General features: G+C 40.4%; 2 protein-coding genes and 2 non-coding genes across 7 annotated transcripts; 1 reads left to right on the forward strand and 3 right to left on the reverse strand.

Annotated features, from left to right (window-relative positions):
* Positions 1 to 206: 206 nt before the first annotated feature.
* thap12b (THAP domain containing 12b) lies at positions 207 to 4,722 on the reverse strand. Its single transcript, XM_056374548.1, has 5 exons — positions 4,400 to 4,722; positions 3,584 to 3,704; positions 3,389 to 3,496; positions 3,225 to 3,261; positions 207 to 3,109 (listed from the first exon to the last, which is right to left on the reverse strand). Exons 1-5 carry the CDS (start codon positions 4,486 to 4,488, stop codon positions 1,200 to 1,202), a joined length of 2,265 nt encoding a protein of 754 aa, XP_056230523.1. The 5' UTR covers positions 4,489 to 4,722; the 3' UTR covers positions 207 to 1,199.
* Positions 4,723 to 5,681: 959 nt separating this feature from the next.
* On the forward strand, positions 5,682 to 5,753 carry trnap-agg (transfer RNA proline (anticodon AGG)). The gene has a single exon. It is a non-coding gene; the product is annotated as a tRNA-Pro (tRNA).
* A 288-nt stretch (positions 5,754 to 6,041) lies between these two features.
* Positions 6,042 to 6,113, reverse strand: trnap-cgg (transfer RNA proline (anticodon CGG)). Its single transcript has one exon. It is a non-coding gene; the product is annotated as a tRNA-Pro (tRNA).
* A 244-nt stretch (positions 6,114 to 6,357) lies between these two features.
* Positions 6,358 to 18,264, reverse strand: dyrk1ab (dual-specificity tyrosine-(Y)-phosphorylation regulated kinase 1A, b). 4 transcript variants are annotated; one of them, XM_056373892.1, is made up of 12 exons: positions 17,428 to 18,264; positions 15,517 to 15,586; positions 13,657 to 13,853; positions 13,281 to 13,373; positions 12,935 to 13,123; positions 12,549 to 12,696; positions 12,174 to 12,460; positions 11,867 to 12,013; positions 11,368 to 11,508; positions 10,932 to 11,235; positions 10,450 to 10,574; positions 6,358 to 10,002 (listed from the first exon to the last, which is right to left on the reverse strand). In XM_056373892.1, the coding sequence occupies exons 2-12, from the start codon at positions 15,524 to 15,526 to the stop codon at positions 9,415 to 9,417; spliced, it is 2,229 nt and encodes a 742-aa protein (XP_056229867.1). In that variant the 5' UTR covers positions 15,527 to 15,586; positions 17,428 to 18,264; the 3' UTR covers positions 6,358 to 9,414. The 4 variants fall into 4 exon arrangements, with proteins under 4 accessions (XP_056229867.1, XP_056229868.1, XP_056229869.1 ...); XM_056373893.1 differs by lacking the exon at positions 15,517 to 15,586; XM_056373894.1 differs by lacking the exons at positions 15,517 to 15,586; positions 17,428 to 18,264 and adding an exon at positions 16,562 to 16,754.

The following is an 18,264-nucleotide window of genomic DNA, read 5'->3' on the forward strand; positions in this document are numbered from 1 at the left end:
CTCACTTGTCCATGTATCAAACTGCAAGACTGAAGTGTTTACATTTGCGAAGACTCGTAGAATTCCTTTACATTCGTTTTCAATGTGGTGTTTGCATGTCATTTTAAGATGGTAAGTAAATGGATCGAAAAAATTAAGTTTGCATGCAACTGCACAAAAGAAAAATAAAAGGTAACATTTTTGCCAAAAAGCTGACTTGGTGTCTTCATTTTGTGTTCTATAAAAGGATTTTATTAAACCAAGCTGAAACCAGACGGAAAGTTTATGTGGAATTTGACAAGTTATTGAATATTGTGGGAGGCAATAAAAGCAAACCACGTGATAACAATAATATACAATTCAATTACTGCTACATCCAGACTTGTGTCAAATTTCCTGCATTTTTTTTTCTGCAGAACAGTGCATGATGAGGCAAACACGCAACTTCATTACATATCCAAATGGTATTTTCCTCTTGTACCTGTTTGAATTAGAATGTACCCTCTACAGAGGTGAACTCTCAACATACTGGCCTTCATAACTATCCAAAATATATCACCCTAGCAATATAAGCTTTTCATTTATAAAACAAAAATATTTCCCCAATGGCATTAATTCAGGGTCTGATATTGGTGTAACTGCTCCCTCTTGTGATGCTTCTGCTTCACAGTCAGTGGAATGGAATAACTACAGTAGATCAACAGGGCCACATGAGTTCATCTTGTGGTTTGAATTAAAAGCACACAGTAACAAAGAGCCAACACAATTTAACAAATAAAATCAATGAAGAAAAAAAATAGACTACAAAATATTTTTCCTTAAGATCACAGCATCATTACAGATGCAAGTCTAATAATGAAACAGCCTGACGAACACTCAGAACTTTGAATATTTACAGACCATGCCTTTGGCAGTAACTTATATTTCCAGATGTTTGATTATTTACAATGCAAGACTGAGCTGTGATGCATTGCAAACACCAATGTTTTTACCACATACAAGAACAAGGGTAATTTTGTTTGTCTTGGAAACCTCAGAGACTGAATACGAATGGCATCCACTACCTCTTTACATCTGCATTTAAATTATTAATACAAATATCCAACTGTAAATGTTCAAAACATACATGAGCAACCAAAGGAGTGTGTGCTTATGGCTGACAGCATCTATTTTGTTCATTTGTGTCCCAGAGCAGCTATTTCAGCTCAGTGTCTGTCATATCATTTCATCACACCATCTTCGTCAGCCGCTTCCTCAGCCGCGGCCTCAGCTTCAGGGTCATCCTCTGGATAGAGTCTGCAATATTTGTCTACCATGACATCCAAGTCATGTTTGACATGAGTGTTAACGTTGAGCATTGCGAGACTTTTGTTCCACTGCTTAGTGGGCATGCTAGCAAGATGAGCGCGCAGCCGCTCACTTGCCGTGTGACTTTTGTTGTCTTCCAGTTTCAGCACAGGTAAGGTGGAAAGCACCTTGAGGAAGGAGTTCACGTTGGGAAAGAACTTGACATCTGGAAGCTGCAAGGTTTCGTGGATGGTGGTGGGCAGGCGCACCTCTTTGCCCCTGTGCTTCCACTTGATTCTCCAGCAGTGAAGCTCTGCGGGAAGCGTGTCTGGGTTAGGGAGGTCGTTGCGGTAAACATCTGCATAGTTCTCTTCGGTGGTGTTGAACTTCATTTGGCCCATGACAGCTGGGACCAGTGACAGACACTTGAGAGCTTTGAGGTTGTTCTCAGAGAACATGTCCTCCACCTCCTGCATGATGCCACGGATAACAGGGACAGTCACATACTCCTTAAAATATGACTCTGCTTGGATTTCACCCACATCAGCTGCACGCTGCTTCCGCAGGAACAGCCTCGGGACCTTCTCGGGAATCTGCATTACACTGGCCACACTAACAGCTTCCTCATACCAGAATTCATGGTAGACATCAATGTTATCATTGACCTCATTTAGTGAATGCAGCACAGCAGTTAGACTGTTGGCAGCAAAAAACACATCAAGTGTTTCCCCTTGGAGATTCCTCCCAAAGGCTCTGGTGAATGTGAGAACATTCTTTAAGATGACGATGGTGACAATGATCTCAAATTCAGCCAGAGTTTCTGTGATTGAATATGCATCTGCTGTGACAGCATCAGCAAACTTTCCATCATCATTGTCTAAAATGCTGTCCATGCAGAGCAGCAGAGGTGGCAACAAATCTAGGAGCACATCAAACACATTGTGATGCTCTGTCCATCCTGAGCCAGAAGATTGTTTTAGTGCTGTTCCTTTCTCTTCGTTTTTCTGGTAGTGAGAGGAGATAGCTTTCTCAAGCTCATCCTGAGTGAGCGGGGTTCTAAAGAAAGCACCAATCCTCCTCAGAGTCTCCATGACAACCTGGACATTGGGAAAAGGCAGACTGCTGGCCAGGTGGATGTTAAGTGCCATATGGGAGCAAGGCATGTGCAATGCCAGGGGATACTTCTCCATTAGTAATACTGCCACAGCTTTCATTTTGGTGGTGGAAGTCCCAGTGGCCTTATGGGCCTGACCACGGCAGTCCTCCATGCTAAGCCCCCAACGGTCAGTCAGCTGGGCCTCCAGCCTCTCTACCAGCGCAGACTCATCACCATCAAACAGAACAAAGTCCAAAAACTCCTCTCGAAGGACGTTCTGCTGATTGACAAAGCGTAAAAATAGAGGCAGGTGTTTCTCGTTGGAAAATTCAACAAGGTCACCTGTCACGAGGGAGAAGAAGCGACTCTCTCTCACCTCCATTAGCATCTCCTCTCTCACTGTGTTCTCACAGATGTCCAGGAGCTGGCTCTGCTGGGTTGCAGAGAGGTATTCTGTGTTCACAGCTGTCGCCTCAAACCGCTTCTTCAAAGCTTCGTCTCCAGCATTCATGCGGTAATCTAGAAGGGCCTGGAAGTTGTTGGACTTATGTTCAGCTTCAGATGCTTTTTCAGCCATTAATGGGATACTCTGTTTTCCTAACAGGACCACAACCTCAAACAAGGATCTCAGGTATTCACGAAACTCTTTCTCCTCTGTGGACAGCTGAGGTTCATCCTCGTTGGTGCTTGTTCCATCCTCAACTGCTGCATCTTTTTTGGAAACAAGCTGTTCGATGGAGGATGCCACTGAGTAGAGACAGACAAGAAAGCAACAGTGATCATTTTAAGTTAATGGATATGGCATAAAATTATCATTAACATTTTGCATTCAAGACAAATAATCCATTTCCTATTTACTTACATCTCCTTTCTTTAATCTTTCTTATATCTTCTTCAGTCTGAAATGAAAAACTATAGTTAATTTAAAAAAAAAAATCAGACAATAGTTGCTCAAACTATTAAACTTAAGAGAAACATTTAAACAACCATGAAAGGTGAGCAAAGTGCTAAAAATATTTTTCTTACAAGTTCTTTAATCCGCTTGCGGTGTCTGGTATGAGGATTTCTTAGATGGCTTGTCAGATCAAATATAGTTGGAATGGCCGTATCCTTCAATACAGTCCTGTAGGGGCTCTGAGAAACAATAAACTCATATAAGCCATTTTGGGGGAAACACATATTTGGGAAGGCTGATTGGGCAGCATTGTGTCAGATACTCACAGTTTTGCACACCATAGCTGGGTCAAAATGTTTGGCACATAATCTGTAGTGCTTGTTCAACTGGTCTGATGTTTTCGCCTCTAGATCGGCTCTGCGGCAGTTTTCTACCCAGATTCGGCATCTAAAGAAAAAGATACAAAGTAAAACAGCTTTATGTGGCATTTGAAAATTAGTAATCCACTGAGACAGTAGCCATGTCTATATAAGCTGCTCATGACCATCTTTTGGATACATAGTAAGTTCGTAAGGGACGATATTTACAATTCTCAACATGCAAAATAAACTTTTTGAGGGCAGCATTGACAGACACTAGTATACAAAAAAAAAACTTAAGTAATAACGCATTGGAAAAATATTTTTTCTCGCTTTATGTTGAATTTTCAACTATGAAATTGGTTGTAATCTTTAATAGCTGCAGTGTATATTGCTGAGACATTGACTGTGCTTGTTATCTAGATCTAACATTAGTTTGTATGCTGTAGCCTAACCATGGGTCTGAGTTATCAAGAAGTAGCACTAAGCCCACTCTGCCTCAGAGTTTAATGGTAAGCCTGGATATACAACATAAACAACAATAAAAAATAATGGTTAGTTGCAGCGCTACTAGTAATTTAAATTAGGCCCTAAAAAAAATTAAGGATAATCTTACATTCAACATGAAAACAAACCACTGCATTTCAGTTCTATGAATTAATGCTTAACTAATGATTCTTCAGCCATTCTGGTACAATTTAACCAAGAAATCGCAACGGTTAAAGCTGGTTTTATTAGTACATAGGTTAATCAATGTGAGTACTATTAAATAATATGCCTTACCTCTCTGGGTCCCGTGGAAACCTAAAAAATGCTAAATCCGACTGTGTACTCTTCCGTGTACAGTTTGGGGCCGCGCAAAAATTCGGCATGCTTCGGGCTAGGTGGTTAGCTTAGCCAACTTAGCTGGGTATTGTCATCTGCTGGCTTTGGCGCCTTGGTTTAGGGACTCGTGTGGACGCAGGTTGTTTCATACACTGATAGACAACGAAGTTACTTACTATACTCAAGTGGTGTCTGACAGGCGTTTCCATAAACAATTTCAACACAGTGCTGACTGATTCGCGACACATACACAACGGTTGAAGTTGGTATAGATCGTTATACAGGACGATGTTCCGCCCACAAGACCTGTGATTGGACATACTTGAACCTGACGCGTTACTATTGGTCACTCATGCTACTAATGCTTCTATCGACCAATTAAAAGATACCCGACCATTTTTCTTCTTCGTCCTTAATAAATGCAGTGGCAGCAGCTCTCCCCTGTGCACTGCTGCCATCTACCAGCCAAGTTAAAGTAACACAGAAGACAAGGGCTAGCTAGCTGGCAATGGAGAGTAGGGCGACCGATTTGATTGTCGCTGTTTACAAAGATAGGTGATGTGTGCTAAATATCGTGCAATGACCCGTTTCTGTTTTCGGCCATTATCTGACTGTATGTAAAACAAAAAAGAAAATAAATCAATTAGTAATCGGCAACGATTACTTGATGTGTTACCGTCACGTCTTCACGCTGAAGTTAGGTTCCTGTTCGACAGTCAGGGTGCGTAAACGAAGTTTTCTCAACCAAACCACATCAGACCAGGTAACCACTATGCCTAGATTTGTGAAATCTGCTCTGGATTAATCCAGATAAGCCTACATGCTATTTAAAACATACATTGATATCCGCCCCCCAACCCAGACCGCACCAGACCAGGTCTCGGTTTTGAAAGATATAGTAGATATAGTATATAGTAAGTATAGTAAGGTTGGGTTTGAAAGTTGAGGCTTGAACTAAATTGTGTTAAATACCGTTTCATAACAATAAATGGCGCAATAAACGGAGAATAAAGTGCCTAATTTTGTCAATTAAATTGTCCTTAACTATTTCTTATCGAATTGGAAACCGACTTCGGCGGCGATGAGATTTTGTACTTTTCGGGGAGTAGCTACTCAAGTAACTACTTATGTGTTAATTTCATTAAAACCTCTTTCTAGAATGTATGTTTCTCAAATCATAAATACGAAACCGTCTTAAAACAACATCAAAATGTGGCTGATGGTCGTTGTATGGATACATGGCTCGTTGGTCTAGGGGTATGATTCTCGCTTAGGGTGCGAGAGGTCCCGGGTTCAAATCCCGGACGAGCCCACTTTTTGTATCATTATCGGCTGTACAATGTAACAGTCGTTTCAAAGGATCATATTACAAAGGAAGAGACACTACCTTCATCTGTGGCGTGAGAAGTGGACGAGGACAATGGAACAAATACAAAATACAGGATAAGAACCAGCATCCAAAAGTCTCAGTAAAATGCCAATTTTCACGATTACTTTATGGTTGCATGGTGGTATGTAGTATTCATGCGCACACATAATTGGTAACCGTCAGTGCTGTATTTGTGTTTTCGTACTAATTGTTAATTGTAAAAAACGTACAGGGCTCGTCCGGGATTTGAACCCGGGACCTCTCGCACCCGAAGCGAGAATCATACCCCTAGACCAACGAGCCGGGGCGATATTAAATCTCTTCTCTCTTTTTATAAATTCCTGCTACAACATATGGTTTTGCATTTCTATGCATTTTTTCTGTTGTATACACGAACGTAATCTGCGCATTTTAGCTGTAGTAAAAGCAATGTGCAGACATGTATTTTTGTGGATTGTGTATGATTATGTTACTGGGGGTGAAGAGTCAATACTCAATAGTCAATGTAGATGGAGTTGTAAGTGAACAATAAAGACACACAGAGCAATTCAATTAACTTCTTTTTATATATCATACATAAGACTGTCTTAATATAATACAAAGGGCATTGTCATAAACACAGCAAAGTCTTGACTAGATCTTACAATCTGTGGATACATGGACTTATCCTTTCCCCCATGCTGTTCAATTCTATAGTGCATGTTGCATGTACAAAAAAAGTGAAAAAATGTGGAACCAAAAATGAAAAGGATAAATCCAAATTAAATAAGAGGATTTCAACTTCTGTTGGGTGTTCAGATATGTCAACAAGTATACGTGTTTGTGTATAACCCACAAACTGAACAGGCTTATGAAAGATGGAACCTTTTTTTCAACCATGTGCTTCTCATATAACCAAAAAGTAAGGTTTGTGATGTACATGCACTTACAATATACCCTGTGAAAATTATTAAGGTTTGAAGATCTAGCTTTCCCTGTTTGATTCAAACCCTACCTCATAGTGTTGTCCTGATGTAGTCAAGTACCTTTGCCAAAAGGCAAGGTTTTGCCACTAAGAAAACAGGAGTTCCTGCCCACTGAATGGTCACCAAATTGACAAACATAATCAACATACCAGCAGGAGCAAGGTAGTGAGTTCTATACTTCCTTTATTAAAAAAATATAAATATATACATAAATTCTATTTCAACTATTAAAAAGGGGCTGCATTTCATGACAACTGCTCTAAATAAGAGGTCAATCAGCATGATCTGAAATAGGCGCACACTTACGAGTCACTGCAGTCAATTTTTTTTCTTTTTCAGTCTTTATTTTTGGAATGTTTAGTACCAGTATGAGTGCCAGTAATAAAACCACTGGCAATTTCTAAATGTCTCAAATTCTGCGGGGTATGAAAAATGATTGCAAATTTGCAATTAACCTTGACATCCAGATAAAACCCCAATCTTAATATAGGTAGCTTTACATTTGTGTTTGTGGAAATACCAAGCATGATTTCTTATGATGGTTTCTCCTTTAAAATGACAACAGCATCACCTGTGGCCTGCCCTTAATTTAAAAGGTGGCTGTGGGCAGGTTTTTCTGTCTAATTTCAAAGCTGGTAAAATGAGCAACAGAAGAAAGAAAGCACTTCAAACTCCCTGATATAAAAAAAAAATCTGGTTATTGACTGTAATGTTTTGAGGACATGCATGTCTGCCTAGGCAAAGCATGTGATTGTGGGCTGATGGACACCCTTTCCCTTTGAATAGGACAACAATCATGGGGATCTGCCCTACCAAATCAGAACAATACCATTCAACACAAACCGATTTGCCACAATTATCCTTACCCTGCCAAGACGATGACATAAAGTCTTGCTTCATGGCAGAAACTAGCCAAGTTGACCAAATGATGTATGAAAGGCAGCAAAACCCTTTGAAATAGTATGATGGGGCAAAAGAAAAACGACGACACAGAAATAGAACGCATTAGTCTCCTTTTTTTTTTTTTTTTTTAAACCATCAGCTTCTATCTTGCTACTCCGGAGCCTGCAGAGTAACTACCAAATTCTCTAACATACCAAAGTTTTAAAAGACTCCCAAAATAATCTACCAATTAATATGGAAACAGTTTTGGTAAAACGTTGCAAACAAATCTGGCCAGAATACACAATAGCCAACGGTCTCAACAACGGTCTCCAGTTTTGCTAAAGTAAAATATTGCAGCTGTTTGTATTGACGTTAAAATAAGATCTTGATAAACTTTGCGTCAAAGTGGTGAACTGCTACATTATTGGTTACAGACACCTATATGCTATAAAACAACTGCTTTGGTATAAAAACATATCCAAAGGGAAAATAAATTCTTGTAAAATTCACAGCATAATTTGAGGAGAAAAAAGGCAGTCACTTAACTCATTTTTTTCTTCAGTTTCCATGTTTTGGATGGAGAGACTTGTGCAGGTGGTTCTGATGAGGAACTACATGCAAAAGGGAAAAATAACAAAACATAAAAGGGTAGACTCTGGAATAGATAGTTCTTTCCACTGCAAAATCCTTAACCAGTGAATAAGATTTTCAAGGAAGTAATGTTTAGGAGGTTGTTGTGTACAATAAGACCCTGTTATGTGGGGCCCTGCTGAAGAAGTAATCTTTGTCGAGAAAGGCCTCAAATTACCATTCTTATTTACCTTTTCTAAGTTGTTTTAATTTCCTTAAAGAATTAAGGGCTGTCTAGAGAGAAAAATAGAGAAAAGCCATCTTAATTCAAATGATAATGTCCAGCTCCATCCCATTCCAAGTCCATGAGTCATAAGGCCAAAAGTTATCTAGAACCAGCCACTGACTGCCTTCCTTTCACTGGGCTGGATCCTTTCGTCTCCCGTGCCCATCGCTGCTCTCGTCTGTGCCGGGCCCGGTTGCAGCTTGCAGGACAACGGGGCCTCTAGGCCTGAGGGGTGGTGCTTCCCTCTCCTTTGACCCGGTTGGTGTAAGTATCCACCTGCGGGGTCTCCTCTCCACCCGGCCAGCACACGCTATAGGGACTCCACTGCTATGTGCTCCCCTTTAACAGAGTTACACAATACCGACCAACAACAAGAAATATCACCGCAAACACTTCCCCTCATTGTCAAGCTACAGGATTTACAAGCAGCTTTTACGTGAAATTTCACTTAAAAAGGGCAAAATAATTAAGAACCAGTGGAACAGTAATGTCAGGCAGTCCACGTTTTGAACCGAAAAAGGACGCCAAGCATTTCATCACCAACAGCTACCTGCAAAAACAGCTTCAAACTTCGCTCTGAAATGCTCCTTAGAAGATTTTGCCACATAATACCATATGGTGATTACTTGGTGGTTACATGAAACTGGTGAAATGGTAAGATGGATGTCTCAATCTCACTATGGTTATTCCGCAGTATTATTTTGTGCCTAATGATTGCAAAACAAAAACTGATGAAAATTACATATATACTTTTTAACAAAGGTTTTTCTCTGTAGTAGCGGTTCAGTGATATCTCCCTTCTGACGTGAGCAGCTTTTGTTCTCAACACACCTTGTAGTAAAAAACACCACCTTAAAAATGACGCACAGGGGGAACACACAGCCAAATGTCAGTGCAGTCACGAGCTGGCCATAGAACTCTGCTGCACACACACTCCAGTCATTGGAGACTCCTCCCGGTCCATGCCCTGCCTCATGCCCAGGTGGCCTTCCGCTAGGTAGTGGGCAGGCCCTGTGTTCGTGCCCATGGAGAATGCAGGGTGCGCTGCCATGCCAGTCTCCTGCCGTGGGTTCGAGAAGGCACCTAGCCCCATGCTCAGCCCACCATTCTGACCAAAGTCAAGGGCTCCGGCGGGCAAATGGCGGAGCTGGTAGGCCTGGTTGCCATGGTTCCCAGTGGAAGAGGACGATGTAGAGGAAGAGGAGGCAGAGGAAGACAGGGAGGTCATGGACAGATGGCCATGAACCACCTCCATGGAGTCCTGTGTCGAGGAGCTGTGTGTCGGGGAGGTGTAGTGGCGTGGGCGTGGCCGTGTAGCCATCATCTGCCCGTGGTGGTGATGAGTGTGTGAGTGGGGATGCAGGGCCTTAGGGTGCTGAGGGGGAACATGGAAGGTGGTCTCCTGGACTGGGTGTGTCTCTCCAGTGACGGACTCTGGTCCAACTCCACCTCCCCACACCAGCGGGGGTGGGTAAGGCTGTCTTGCCTGTCAATGTCAAGCAAATGACAAGAGTCAGTTATAGAATACACCAGCATTTTTCATAGTTTTAAGGTAGTACTGCTTAGACTTCATTTGAGTACAATTAATGAAATCAAAGTTTACAAGTTCACATAATTCTCAATTTAGGAAGCATGACTATTTTTTTTGTCAATGTTACTTGCCAGAATATTTTCAGTTTTAGATTTCTTTTGTTAATCCTGTCTTATATTAGAATCAGACTATCAACAGTAAAACAATAAAGATGAAAAAATACTATTAATTAAATTGATAATCTTTAAGATTTGTTCTGAAAGGATTTTTAGCAAACAGTTTAAAATAATATAATAGGGGAAGCCACTGTGCTCATACTGAATGAGAAAAAATGTGCTATGATAACAATACCTCCACTCACTATCAGATCACATTTCAGAACCCTCCAGGTAACTTACTGACCTGTGGGCAGAGGCTGTCACCATCGATGGCAGGCATGGCCGTGCCGAAGTGTCCTCCACTGTGCAAGTGGTGATGGGTAGGGTCTGATCTTGCTCTGCCACTGGTGCTTGTCCCAGATGATCCTCCTAAGGGTTAAACAAAGTGTCACAAGTGCAGCCTCAACAACATCATATAACATATGTCAAATGTTACAATAGGATTCACTAATGTTTATTAAATCATACAACACGTTGGAATTGTCGGGAAATTTCACAATTAAATAGATTTTAATAGTTTTACTGTTCTCTGTGAATAACTTGCTACATTTCAAAGCATTGATGACAAGTCCCACAGAGTCAACACTCTTTAATGAACAGATAATTGTAATATTATAATACATTTCTCATGTTATCTTAGAACACAACAACTGACAGATATTTGTGTTTCACTACTTTAAATGCAGGACAGTGAACAGCTACCCATGATTTTAAGGTGGGAGTTACCTGAACTAGAGGAGGTGCTGGAGGTGGTTCCTGAAGACTGGGACTGCTCTAATGCGGGGCTTGTAGACACGCTGCTGCTTGTATTGGTCCCCTCATCCGCAGTCTTCTTGAAGAAGCTGTGCTGCAGGGCATAGTAGGGCTGGATGCGGCTCTTAGGATCATAGTCCAACATCCGGAGGATCAGGTCCTTGAACTTCAAGTAGTCAGCAACAGCATGGCCAGACTCCCCCGCCCGCCGGCCACCTGGACCCCCTGTCTCCACACCGAGGATGGAGTGGAGCTTCCGCGAGGCTGGAGGCTTATACTGTTTAAGGCAGAGTACACAAAGATTAAGAGATTTACTTACCCAAGACTTCTGCATTTGATCACACAATCTACCATGACAGCACAAATTTTGGTAAGAGGCTACGTTCAGAAAACAACTTAGACAGCTTACCCTTTTGCCATCTTTGGTCTTCTTAACACTCCATGTACCATCCGAAAGCTTCTCAAAGAACTTCCTGGCTTTTGGGGCTAGGTCCATTATGTGATTAGGCGGGATACCAAGAACTTCGACTATTTTGTTCATCTGGTCCACCTGTGGAAATTTTATTAATCAAATTACTTCCTCTTGTTGGCAGAGATAACTTAAAATACAGTTTCACTAAATACATTTTATACCCAGTATGTAAAGTTAAACATCCTAAAATGTTGTCCTTAAGATGGCCTAACTGTCACAACATTTCAGCTCAGGTAAATGGCTACCATCACAATTTCAATGCTTGACAACTGAAAGTTATGTGATTTGTTTTAACTCCACTTCCCTATCTTTAAAGGTCTACATGACATTATATGTACGGCTGAAATGAGGTAAAAACTGTTCCTATTTCCCAATCTAGGATATAATTCAAAGCTCAATACAGAACAAATTGGAGTAGTGTTTCAGTTCCTTATACCTCATTGGCTCCACTGAAGAGAGGTTCTCCAGTGTGCATCTCTACCAAGATGCAACCCAAGGACCACATGTCGATGGCCAGGTCATAGGGCATTCCCAGCAGCACCTCCGGGGAACGGTAGAAGCGACTCTGGATATATTGGTATATCTACAAAAATACATGGACACCAAGTCTCACCATTTGCCTGAAAACTGAATCACCTACTAATTACACCTAATGTTAGGCAGCAACAACTACCACACTTTTCAGCGACATTCTTGCATACATTAGTTTTATTGGATATATAAGGAAAACTGCAGCTAGATACCCTTTGTCCCAGTTGGCATGAGCTGCCAAAGTCCACTATTTTGATGGCACTCCTCTTGGGGTTGCAGAGGAGAATGTTCTCAGGCTTCAGGTCACAGTGGATGATGCTGAGCTCAGGCGTGGCCAGGAAGAGCAGCGCTGTGCATAGCTGCTGGGCAAACTTCCGTGTGAGGTTGAGTGAGACGCCACGGAAGTTGGTATTTCGGAGCAGGTCATACAGGTTATATGAAAGCATCTCAAACACGAGGCAGAGGTGGTTCCGAAACATGAAGTGACGCTTTAGGTGAACTGTGGAGAAATAAGTTGTACCCATGTTAAGAAAGGCCCTCTAAATTCTTAATATAGCTTGTCAAATCAAATTTCAAGAGTTGATTACCAATGTAGTATTTCATCTCGGTATCATGTTTGTTCATGAGCTCTAGGAGGCGCACTTCAATCTGGGCTTGATTGAGGAAAGCTTTCTTGTTCTTGATGATCTTAATGGCAACCCATTCCTGCTCTGCACGGTCATATGCTTTCACAACCTAAAGATTCCAACAAGAGCAAATTTTAATGTGTCCCAAAAATTCAAATTAAATTCAAAGAGTTTGACTTTAAATATCACCACTTCAATTGTTGACTGCATATGAAAAATCTTCTGTAAGAAGCATCAAACATCTCAAGGTTATTAATACTGAGGAAAATGTTTATCAAATTTCAAGAAAATTTCCTCTGTTACATGTCCTCAAAGTGTATGTTTGTGTGTAATTTATAATTAAGCACCTGTCCAAACGATCCCTTTCCTATCAAGGAATCAATCTCATAGCGGTCCATCCACTTCTCCCCATTCTTGACGATGTAGTCATAGTTATCATCGTCATAGCCATCATTAAAGACCTTTCTCTCTTTTTTGTGACTGGAGTCTTCACCCTGACCCTGTTGGTGCCGTCGCTTCTTTTTTGCATAATACACCTGTAAATTAACAAAATAATACACATGATCACACTTGAAGATGCTTTATATTAGTCTTAAATTTTCAAAGTTTTAAGTGTTAAGTCTAAGTTTTATCTTTACAATATTAAAAAACAGATGATATAGACAGATGTACTTAATGCAAAACAAAGCTAACCTCATTGATGTGTTTGTATGTTTTGATAAGGTCAATGGAGAGCTTCCTCAGGGGAGCTGAAGTTGGGTCACGAAAGCACTGGGGCATGTGCCTCTGAAGTATCAAAAGGGAGAATCACATTTCATAAACAAACAATATGCACAGTACTTTTTGAGTCACATGTCTTTGTTGAATCTTATAGGCCATGAATTGAATTTACTACAATAGATGTTGCACATTATTGCATGTTAAATGGCTAGACTGAAAGAAACATTTGATAAGCAGCTACTCTGCCTTGTGACAACTACAAAAAAGGGAAGTTACGTATTGCAATTCTTACACTGCACATTAAGACTAAAAGAAATCCAAGAGCTGGGTTAGGGTAGGGTTAGTGTACCTGATTGGCAGTGAGCTGTGGTGTCTGGTCGCTGTACGGTAAGACCGTAACAGATTGGTCAGTGCTTGGCTGGTGACGGTCACTGTACTGCTGGTGCGTATGGGGCATTGGAGCAGCCATCTGAAGACCAGCAGTGTGTAAAGAAAAAGAGGGCGCAAGCCGGACGGACGAAGGTTTGCATGCTGAAGTCTCTCCTCCTGGAAGAAATTAGCACTACTATGAGTTGCATATTAACTTAATTCAACATTATATGCAACAAAACACACTCGGAAGGAAAAGGGGTAACAATCCTGACCTAACAGAGATTTATGTTCTCTTCCACATGAGAGATTTTTGGCCCAAAAATAAAATAAATACAGAAATATGCTGCTTATTGTACAGATGTAATATAAAAAGGCATTACTTGTTCCTTAATCTAACCAGTGAGAATTTCCTAAACATGAAAAAGCCTTAGTTTATCTTTTAGGAAGAAAATTATATTCAAAATGCAAATTATCCATCTGTAATATTTACATGTATGTTGAAATGATCAAGCTCACTCTTTAAAAACAGACAAAAATTAACAGAAGATGTTGAGAACAATAACAGGGATTAATTCATTGTTAATATAAATGCCAGGTTAATACATTGTGTCTTTTGTTAAATCTGTAAAGTCATAAAAATGCATCAAAGGATAACCACAAAATAAAATATAGCAGTAACATATCAACCTTTGTGAAGAAAAAGGAGCAAAACAGCAGGTTTAACAGTGGAAAGGGGTGAAAATACAGCATCTCCACACTGTACAGTGAATCATCCTTCATTTTAAGCCAGAAGGAATCAAAAAATTATTAAATAGCATGTTCAGCTATCAGCATCTCTCACCAGACAACACAATTCACCAGTGCTACACAGTAACCACTATTCAGAATCCCAGCAACAGCACCTAATTAGCATAGCCTATCACCACAGAGATACAGCGTGATTTGGCAAGCCCATCAATGCACAGACCAATCACAACGCAGTATGCAAATAGCCTACTTTTGTTGCCAGGGCAGAGCTGCTCCCATTTTCCAATGAGAAAACAAGAAATAAACAAGAAATAAAATTGAACTTTGGCACACTTAGACGCTGCTTTCAACACAAGAGCCTGACAGCAAAATAGCTGCACAGCCCAAAACCTGCACTCCATCTGAGAGCGTTAGAAAGCTGACCCAGCTTTGCAAAAGGAAAAAATACACATTCACTGACAGAAATAAGAGAAACTGTAAGATGATAGAGCACAAGCAAAGGCTGTATTTTAAGAAACTAAATGTTTCATTCTATTACATACATATACAGATAAATATTACATACTTATACAGATATTATATATATACTTTTGCCTTCTTAAATATATTTATTATATAAATCTATTTTTTAATAAAACCTGATGTTGCAAGGATAGACCCAACTATAAAGTAAATTTAATTTTGCTGAATAAGATAACCCTTAAATTAAGAATTTATTTGAATCACAATAGAAATAGAACATATATTAAATTTAAAGCACTAAAATGATAAGACTGATTTGTCATGATGACTAGTGTGCCTAATTTACTGCTTGTTCAGCTTAGACCTGAAAACAATGATGTCAAATCAATTTGAATCACTTTTAGCTCTGTCATCAAATAAAAAGTTCATGCTGAATTAATGGGAATATCAAATACTGTATTGACCAATATTAATTATAAGAGAACATTATTTGACTTTTTACCCACTTGAGATGCTGAAAATTTTTGAGTTTGGATGCCAGATTCAACAGCAAAATAACTGAATGCGAAGAAGATATTAGGTGCACCGCTTCCCACCAAGGGTTAAGGCTTAATATATAGCAGCTAACCTGGATGCATCGTCTCCTGTTAAATTTCATATCATCCTGGGAGGAGAGTCCAGCAGCAAACCACAACCCACTACAAAGAATAAAAACAGATCATTATCATTGTGCATCTTTGGTGGGATTTAACTTAATAGTGGTTAAGCTAAACTAAAGAGAACAGAGGAAACCCCAAAACTTTAAAAAGTGTACTTAGGGGGTCAATGTATGAACTCTTGGGGAATTTAAAAATAAAGCTGAAATTCAAAAAAGGTAAGTTGCTTGTGGATCAATGGTTAAAAAGTAGTTAATACCCAGACAATGAAATTATCAAAAAACAAAAGATCTGAAGCTCTTCTTTAACTGTTAGAATTTTAATAGTTCACTAAGAGAGGCACAGACTACATAACACTTCACAAAACAAATCAGGATTATTATTGTTGTGGACTTAATGACACTGGATCTCCTCTCAGCATGTCCATAATCAATATATAATTTAAATTATAGTGTTTTTAAAGACCTAAAATATACTTTTTAAAATAGATAACCCAACTGGCCTAAATTGATTATTGTACAAGATTATGCAAATTGACAAAGAACTAAAAAAAGTTTGGTTTGAGCCCATATTACTAATACAATACCTGGCATCAGACTAACATGACTATAGGGCGAATGTGACATTTTAAAAATCACTAACCCTACTGAGAAAATTCAAGCTGTATTTGACCACAAAGCCATTTTGCAAGCGCACTTGTAGCTCTTTACTCTGCCCTAAACGTTTGATTATTCTTCATTTTCAGTACTGACATATGAACAGTTCCTTTCCTGGCTCTACTCATCACGGCATCAACGGGCCTATTTAGGTGTAAATATAACGACAGCTAGCTTGCCATTAGTAGCCGTATCATATCATAGGTGATGGCTAAAGACCTCTGTAACAAGCCTGTGTGTCATCTTCTCACGCCCAACTGATTAGATCCTTCCCAAAGCTGAATCAAATGTAGCCCATCCAAAACAATTAAAAGCCTAACGTTCGTATATAATGACGGAGCCCAAGTATCTCTGTACTTACAGATGGTGGGGTAGATCTCGTCATGGTTGGAATTTAGAAAGCATATTCAGTGTTAATTTGCGTCCTCTCTTGCTACATATCGTTCGCGTAAGCCTCCAATTCCTCGTATAAATGACAATCGTATTCAGGCTTGCGTTACCGTTAGCAGTCTAACGTTAACTTGCTAACGTCGTTAACGTTACCCTGAAAACTGCGGGACAAGCAAGCATTTCTCTCACCAATCCAACGTTAACGTTAGCTAGTGACGCTGTGTTCAGCCAGCGGGTTGTGGGGCCCATTCAGCTGGTTCGTCAACAAGTCAACGTTAACCATTAGCCAGGTTAGCCGAATTAGCTACCAGGCGTTAGCCAGGTTAGCTAGGTGAGCTTCCGTACTGTATAACTCTGAAATCCGAACCACATCGCTGACATAAATACAATTAGACATTGTACTGACAGTGACTCAAACGGGGCTGTTAGCTAACACGGCAACACTTGCTTCTATCGTACAATGACAGCGTCTTATATTGCAGAGTTAACGTTAGCTGTAACGTTAACGCCGTGCCAGCATGACTCTCCGTCAAAGCCCACACAATCCGTTGCACCCTCTCGTTCACGGCCAGCTGGAAAGCTGTTCCCGTCTAACATCAAAATTAGTCCGTTGACCTACTGACTGAAAGCAAATGTTAACGCTGGCTTCAACGGAGTCGGCACCGCCACAAAATGTTAGCTAGCCGCCATACCATAAGCTACCATTCTCAACTTAACTGTCGCGTCCATCATTGTTAACCATTCACGTTGGATATAATATACATCTGCGAGAGCGTTAACGAGAAACGTTAAGCTAACAAAAGCTAATTTCAAACATAACAGTTTACAGTTGCTCACCTCTGATGGCACGATCTTCATTTAAAGTCCAATAACCTGTATGATGAGGAAACTTATCCAGCTTGAGCTTCTCCCCTCCCTGCACGGTTAGCGAGTAATGTTAACGTTAAATCCAATCCCCCGTCCTCTGACCGGCAAACTCTAAAATAATTCGCCAGCCAGATTCAATACGCTTTTCATATCCCAAGCTCTGATGAACAACATCGGCGATCGAAGCAACTTTGACTAACGTTACTATCAGCTGATGACTAGCACCATGCTAACGTTAACTAGCACGCATAACTTACTAGCTAACCTTAGCGAACTGGCTAGCTAGTTGACAAAATGAACGCAGCTAACATTAGCTACCTGCCCTGGCTAGCTTTAGCTTCTTAGGTTAGCCTCAAGCTAACAATTCTAGCTGCCGCTAAATAAACGTTATGCCAAATTCTAATTTTACGTTGTCTTTGCAAATTCAGCGTCGGTCACTTCGACAGATACGACAGTATGGATAAATCCAGAGTATTTTAAACATGAAACAGAAACCGTGTCCTCTGATAATTTTGGTTAGGAATTTTGTGTCAATTTTCACAAAATGGCGCGCGGTCCAAACCTGCGCAGTGAACCGGCCCGGTGGACCAGAGACACGGACAACTGAGTTAGTGCGGCGCCGCCTAATTATTTCAACTATGTTAAAACGTCGGCCTCTTGATCTTCTTAATCCGATCCACTAGACGCATTTCGATATCCAAAAACGTCAAATATATATCCACTGACAGCATTATTCCGGCGGGAAGGGAGAACATTTGAAAAGACTGAGCTGGGAAAAAAACCCTCCTGACAAAATGGCGATGCTCT

Source organism: Seriola aureovittata, chromosome 4 (genome assembly GCF_021018895.1).
Source record: "Seriola aureovittata isolate HTS-2021-v1 ecotype China chromosome 4, ASM2101889v1, whole genome shotgun sequence".
NCBI lineage: Eukaryota > Metazoa > Chordata > Actinopteri > Carangiformes > Carangidae > Seriola > Seriola aureovittata.

What these genes read in the sequence shown, in the direction of transcription:
- dyrk1ab (XM_056373892.1), bottom strand. An exon ending in CATGCCAACTGGGACAAAGG is followed by an intron (nt 12,014 to 12,173) that starts GTATCTAGCTGC and finishes GTATTTTTGTAG; the next exon opens with ATATACCAATATATCCAGAG. An exon ending in GTGACAGCCTCTGCCCACAG is followed by an intron (nt 10,003 to 10,449) that starts GTCAGTAAGTTA and finishes TGACATTGACAG; the next exon opens with GCAAGACAGCCTTACCCACC.
- thap12b (XM_056374548.1), bottom strand. Translation starts at nt 4,488, where the DNA reads ATGCCGAATTTTTGCGCGGCCCCAAACTGTACACGGAAGAGTACACAG. An exon ending in TTTCCACGGGACCCAGAGAG is followed by an intron (nt 3,705 to 4,399) that starts GTAAGGCATATT and finishes CTTTTTCTTTAG; the next exon opens with ATGCCGAATCTGGGTAGAAA. An exon ending in CAGCTATGGTGTGCAAAACT is followed by an intron (nt 3,497 to 3,583) that starts GTGAGTATCTGA and finishes ATTGTTTCTCAG; the next exon opens with AGCCCCTACAGGACTGTATT.